The sequence below is a fragment of the Vanessa atalanta genome, chromosome 19 (assembly GCF_905147765.1).
Source record: "Vanessa atalanta chromosome 19, ilVanAtal1.2, whole genome shotgun sequence".
In the NCBI taxonomy this organism is placed as follows: Eukaryota; Metazoa; Arthropoda; class Insecta; order Lepidoptera; family Nymphalidae; genus Vanessa; species Vanessa atalanta.
Genome location: NC_061889.1, coordinates 170,008 through 176,415, shown reverse-complemented (window position 1 = coordinate 176,415; position 6,408 = coordinate 170,008). Strand labels below are relative to the sequence as shown.

Sequence of the window (6,408 nt, the reverse complement as noted above, 5' to 3'; positions counted from 1 at the left end):
TCTGCATCCTTATAAGCCTTCCCCTTATAGCCCTTCGTGAAGAAGAAGTGTTTATGCGTACAAAATATATTTAATATTTGACTGTAGCATGAAACAACAATTTCTATTATCCGAGTGCGTACTGTAGTCACCAAATTATATTACGTGATCAACATTTTTGGATGATATTATTTATTTCTACATTATACTTAGACTATTAGACTTTGCTAGACTTAATTTTGGCCTAATTTTTTGAAATTTGGTTGGTTTTGTAACTTCTCATTCACTTTTCATTCACTTTCATTGTACTGGAATCTTCAACGGATAACAAGTGACTAGAATTTAAAACCTGTTTAAGGAGATAAACCGACAGCACAGGACCTTTATGATTACCATCTCTCTTATTATAAAAAATAAATAAATCAAGTGTGTCTAAGTGGCGATTGTTACTCCATAATTATTATAACTGATAACAAAAAAACTTGAACTAGCGCTTGTAAATCTTACCTTAAGTATTATTTATTAAGGATATTAAAAAAAATGGCTACAAGAACAGATTTAAAATAACAAGTCATTTGACAGTATGACAGTGTGACTGTCAGCCGTAATAAATATACTATCTGTATTGTAACTTCTGACTTCTGTGACAAACTGTCTGCTGTCAATATCGTAATAATTGTTTGAATAAAAATAGGTATTTTAGCATATTCGATATAAAAAATGTTATAATAAATATATGTACCAGTTTTAGAAGTACTCTATTATCAAGCCTTACATTCGATAAGGACAAAAATAGACTTTTCCGACGAAATGTCAAAGTGGTATGTTATATTTCATTGTTTGTTTCATATAATAAAATAAGTAATATTGACTATCTTTGATTCTTAATATATTATCATATTGTTTGAATGTTTGTTGACATATGTAATTACATTTTTAAACGTGCGTTGAATTAGGCAATCTGAGAGAAGTATCCACGAAATGCTGAAAGACACACCACCGTTGCGCGAGTCTAGCGATTCCATAACATCGGGAACAGAGGCCAAGTTCCCGACATCTCGATCCATGCCTTTTCCACCGGCTTACGGTAAAACAACTTAAATATATATGTAATACATAATTCATGCGATTATTTTTGCGTGTTTATTATTATTGAGTAGAGAAAATGATGTTGAATGTTTTCTTACTTCTTAAATATGTTCAAAATTGCATCCATACAATAAAAAAAACTAGCTTGTAGTTTTCATTTTACCTTTTTGTTAAATTAACTGTATTCTAGATTTAATACAAATATATTGGCTAACTAAATAATTAAATAAGTATCTTTGCTATGTAAATGCAATGACAGTCACTCTTGGACATAAACCCACACACTTGTGTGTTTATTTTTATTTATAGCAGTATGTATATTAAAAGAGTTAGAAAATTCATCCACCACCATATCACTATTAGAAACATGTCTGTAAAATAATTAAAGTAATATTAAAAATTACTAAAAAAAATTATTTTTCAAAACTGAACTACCTAATAAATTTTGCAGCTCCACCGGATGTGTCACAGAATGGTGCAGCTGGCAATAGTACATTGTTGCGTGCAGGCTCCACCAAGATAGAGTCCATCAAAAACTGGAGTGTCTCTACATACAAGTGTACCAAGCAGCTATTGTACGAAAAGCTTGGCAAGAGTTCACGGACTGTAGACACAGGTAATCAATTTTTAACAGACTTTAAAGAAGGAGATTCTCATTTTGGACTTTAATATATTTTTTTATGTATGTTCTGTTTAAACTCAGGCATATGTAGATTGCCAAATTTTTTTTTCCCATTTCATTTAAACTTTGTAAAGATCTGCTAATGAGTTTTGGCAGACAACGGAACTCTTCAATTAATCTGCAATAAGTCAGCAAATCGACCACAATCTCTGCTCAATTTTGTACCAAAACGAAGAAATCAAACAGAGAGTCTCGAGGCCGACGAATCTACAAACGTAGTTCGAAACCGCGGTCGTCACCTCGGAATCCATGCTGGGTTGCAGAGCTGGAGGCGCAGATCGAGATGCTGCGCGAGACGCAGCGCAAGTACAGCGGCGTGCTGCGCCTCAGCGCCGCGCTCACGGCGCAGCTCGCGGCCGCCGCCGCCACGCAGCGCGCGCTGGGCGAGGCCTTCGCCGACCTCGCGCAGAAGTCGCCCGAGCTGCAGAACCAGTACGCGCCCGCTACTCAGTACTCCGCTCGTACGCTCGCCCGCAGCCCCCGGGTTCGAATCCCGGGGGACCTCTCGGCTTGGGGCTGGAGAGCAGACAGTGTCACACCATACTAGTACCTTTATAGTGGCGATGTTAATGCGTAACGGTCCCCAGGTTCTTGTACAACGCCGACACGCAGCGCTCGTTGACGCGCAACGGCGAGACTCTGCTGGCCGCGTTACACTTCTTTAACAACGCTCTGAACACGCTCACCAACAAGACCATGGAGGACACGCTGCTCACCATACGGCAGTACGAAGCCGCGCGGTAAGGTTTATGATTATATTAAAAAAAGTCGATTATATCGTTCGAATCAGTGACGATCACCGCTCGCACGACAAGCGAGGATAAGCTCATAACACCAAGTGTCGGCTCCAGCGTGGAGTACGACGCGTACCGCAGCGAGCTGGAGGCCAGCGGCGGCAACCCGCCCGAGCTGCTGCTGGCCAACATCGAGCGGCACCGGCGCCACTACGAGCGCCTGCGGGACGACTCCGCCGTCAAGCTCAAGCTGTTGCACGAGAACCGGGTCAGTTTGTTTACCATCAGTTATTTGTTTTGTATGTGGTGAAAGAACCAACCAGTCTATATACTGGACACGACGGACGTGCAATGTTAGTTCTGGTATATCTAGTGAATAGTAGTATTGAATTTTTCATACAGTGCTAATGTCCTTGAGTGGTGGTGAATTCATACCATCAGGTTTTGTATATTCTTATTTTATGACCAGGTCGAGCAAATGGGCCATCTGATAAAAATTAGAAAATATTATTTTGTTTATCTATCCAGGTAAAAGTGATGAACAAACAACTTCTACTTTTCCACAATGCTGTGTCGGCTTACTTCAGCGGCAATAACGTCGCTCTCGAAGCAGCCGTGCGGCACTTCAGCGTACCGGGGGTTCCCTCACAACACAACAGCCACCCTCCACTGCCCACCACACAAACCCCACTCCCCTCCACCAATCCTCCGCGGACTGCATAGGACTTCGCCCCGCCTACTTACTGAGCTTCCAAGTTCAGTGTTCAGTAAAGGTAAGACAGTAGAAAACGTCTAAGTTGGAAATCATGTCAACTGTAGCTAATAATGCTACTGAAAATGTTTACTGAATTTTATCATGTAATCTATGCCCATCGTATTGTACCGTGTTGTGCAACAGTTAATACTTCTAAGGACCCACAAGTAGAGTTAACTTAGACCCTATATTTTTTTAAACTAGGAACCAAAAATTGCGCTTACAATATTCGATTACTTTTGCAATCAAATATGTTTACAAATAGGTAGATAGTGATAATTATATTTAAAAAGACAACAAGTATTCCCCCCCAGCTTTTTTATGATGATGCAAGTTATTTTAATAAATGAAGCTTAACTCCATTGTTCAAGTTGTTCATCTCGAATATTCTAAAATACTGTGACATTTATATAGTTATAAAGATATCACAAGTTCTCTCTAGTCAACGACACTATTTTCTAAAACTTAAACTATTCAGAGCACTGTATATTGCACGAATAATATAAAAATACAATACGTATTTAATTTGTGAATATATAATTGGTTTATTCTTTATGCTCTTTATCTTTTAATATTATAAGAAATCATATTATTTACATATGTAACAAATAGTATTATGATTGTACCTAAAATTGGCTTATACATAATCTAGTGAATATTTTCATTCCATAACTTATTGCTTTGACCATGCAATCGTTTCGTAGCTTATGTGTAGTATGATATAAATTATTGTATTCTGTCATCTTATGTAGCTCAAATTTATCCTTCCATTGAAGTTCTGTATAATGGTGTTCAATAAGTAAGTTTAATGTATCTATTGTTACATTGATATCAATATATAATTATCAATAATCAGAATATGTAAATGGGATCTCACTTATGTCCTAGTTGTGTGTATGATGTATTGAAGTATTAATAGCCGTAACATCATATGGGACCTGTACGTAATAGCTTTTTTATTATTGAATATTTACCAGAATATATCATTTTTCAAAATCAGATAATAAATGTTGTTTGTATTCCTATGTATATGTAATTAATTAAGTACTTATAGTGATTTGAAAGTTTAGTTACTGTGATCATGAATGTATTCTGTAAAATGTTGAGTTTTGTAACTATTGAATTGAAATCATGAAATTTAAGACTGTTTATTGCTAGCTTGAAAGATATTTTAACCCAAAGATCAAATAAACATTTGATAGAATTATTTTATTTTATAAAATAGAAATGTATTTCTATCTAAAAGCTTTTATGGATAGGTCATTAGTTTAGTTATAACTTATAATAAATGACAATATATATTTGGAAGGCAAAGAACCTAGCTTAAACTTAGATAGAGGCTTTGGAGCAATCCCGAGTAGCTAGTCAAACTGCATTATGTTATTACTATTAACTATAATTTTATCGATAGAATATTATTTAAATCAATTTCCAATTGCACATTGACAAATAATATAAAACTTGTATTATCTCTAGTGCTTTTATTTGGTAAAATTAAGTGAATGTGTGTTGTAAATTATATTTATAAAGTGTAAAATAAAATATCTATCAGATATAACTGGTATTTATTTACAGTATCACATGGTGCCTCCCCCGCACTGAACACCTCATCAACAGAGTGACTTGAGCACTCCTTGTGATGCATCTTTCACATCTTTCAATTATGACCCTGAATACTTTCACAGCTATTATATAGCTATATAAATATGCTCACATATTAAACTTTGACAGTTTCTTTTTCTTTGCTATCACTCTGCACTTCTTCAGCTTCAGCTTTGAACTTTTCCTGAGAAATATATTAATTAAATAATTAATCATCACATTCTTTAAAATGTACGAGTTATTTATTAAAAAAGTAATTTAAAACTTACCAAGTCATATATAACTTTAACAACCAGAGAACAACTAGGACATGTGGCAACTTCTTCACCGGCCATCAGTTCTTCCTACAAGATATAATTAAAATAATAAAATATTTCTCAAAAATATCTTCTTAACTATCTTATCATTTATCTATAGAAACATTTTTATCTTGTTCATGTTCACAGTTTGGATAGTAGAATAGAAAGCAGTGTAATGTATAGTTAATGGACACGAGTATGAATCATGTTCACTAGAGAGACTCAACCTTAAATATGCTATGTAAACTGTGGCAATGAATAAAAAAAAAAAGGAAACATTAAGCCTACTCCTACCACAAGAGACAAAAGCTAAATAAACAATATTTGACATCAAATTGATGAGGTATGATTGAGTTTTGAATGACAACACAGCTGTTACCATAACTTGTAAAATTAAAGTGGATATAAGTAGTTAATTGGAATAGTGTTGTATTATAAATAAAGATATATTAATCAAGAACTGTTAGTAACATACTATATAGCTAAGCTATTAGCAAAATATGTAAATCTAAGTTTTGTATTTATTCTTTCTTCAATTGGAATAAACTATATATTACATTCTAATATAAAAAATACTTTAGCACAATGAATCAGGAATTATTAATAATAAAAAGAAGATATATACACAGTATACTTTAAATCTATATTGTTTTATCGGCAAACTTAAGTATAATTAAGTCTTTACATAATATATATAAAGAAGACTTAATTATAATTATGATCAGAAAAACTACTAAAATAATGAAGGTTATTGGTATTTATAGTCATTTAAACAATAAATTAGTATTAAAGTAGCTAAATTGACGTTTTGGCTCTTTCATACTAGGATACATTAAATACATACGGTCTACAGTATCTGAAGTCGGTATTGTAGCAAAATAAAATCTAACCTTACTTATTTGAAACCGATCCCCACATGGGCACGGGTAATAGTACATATCATCATCTTCGTCGTATTCAAAATCTTCGATTTCTATTTCGTCGTGAAATATAGTCATTCTTATACCTTATTTAAAGCAGAGAACATAAGGAAAATTAACCTTTTAAAATTGTATGATATCTTCGTTCACGTGCTTTATTGACTAATGTTTTTAATCACACGATATTAATGACTCAGGCTTTGACAATATAAAACTTCTTATGTCAAAAACAAACGATAATTATAATTGTCATTATACAATTGTCTGTACATCGAATACGTTTAATCTTCAATAACATTAACTAACATTATTTAAAATATAAAGTTTTATGAAAGAAATCGCTATGTAG

At 33.9% G+C, this 6,408-nt stretch overlaps 2 protein-coding genes across 2 annotated transcripts; one reads left to right on the top strand and one right to left on the bottom strand.

The window, feature by feature from the left end:
• Positions 1–635: 635 nt before the first annotated feature.
• LOC125071436 (arfaptin-2) lies at positions 636–4,637 on the top strand. The gene is made up of 7 exons (XM_047681683.1): positions 636–800; positions 936–1,066; positions 1,520–1,684; positions 2,014–2,182; positions 2,338–2,490; positions 2,602–2,752; positions 3,013–4,637. Exons 1-7 carry the CDS (start codon positions 790–792, stop codon positions 3,205–3,207), a joined length of 975 nt encoding a protein of 324 aa, XP_047537639.1. The 5' UTR covers positions 636–789; the 3' UTR covers positions 3,208–4,637.
• A 149-nt stretch (positions 4,638–4,786) lies between these two features.
• On the bottom strand, positions 4,787–6,258 carry LOC125071438 (DPH3 homolog). The gene is made up of 3 exons (XM_047681686.1): positions 6,030–6,258; positions 5,110–5,184; positions 4,787–5,024 (listed from the first exon to the last, which is right to left on the bottom strand). Exons 1-3 carry the CDS (start codon positions 6,135–6,137, stop codon positions 4,956–4,958), a joined length of 252 nt encoding a protein of 83 aa, XP_047537642.1. The 5' UTR covers positions 6,138–6,258; the 3' UTR covers positions 4,787–4,955.
• Positions 6,259–6,408: the final 150 nt, after the last annotated feature.

Coding starts and splice junctions, on each gene's coding strand:
- LOC125071436 (XM_047681683.1), top strand. Junction 1,067..1,519: donor GCCTTTTCCACCGGCTTACG/GTAAAACAACTT, acceptor TAAATTTTGCAG/CTCCACCGGATGTGTCACAG. Junction 2,491..2,601: donor CGGCAGTACGAAGCCGCGCG/GTAAGGTTTATG, acceptor TGTCGGCTCCAG/CGTGGAGTACGACGCGTACC.
- LOC125071438 (XM_047681686.1), bottom strand. CDS start 6,137: ATGACTATATTTCACGACGAAATAGAAATCGAAGATTTTGAATACGAC. Junction 5,185..6,029: donor ATCGGTTTCAAATAAGTAAG/GTTAGATTTTAT, acceptor TATATCTTGTAG/GAAGAACTGATGGCCGGTGA. Junction 5,025..5,109: donor TTAAAGTTATATATGACTTG/GTAAGTTTTAAA, acceptor TATATTTCTCAG/GAAAAGTTCAAAGCTGAAGC.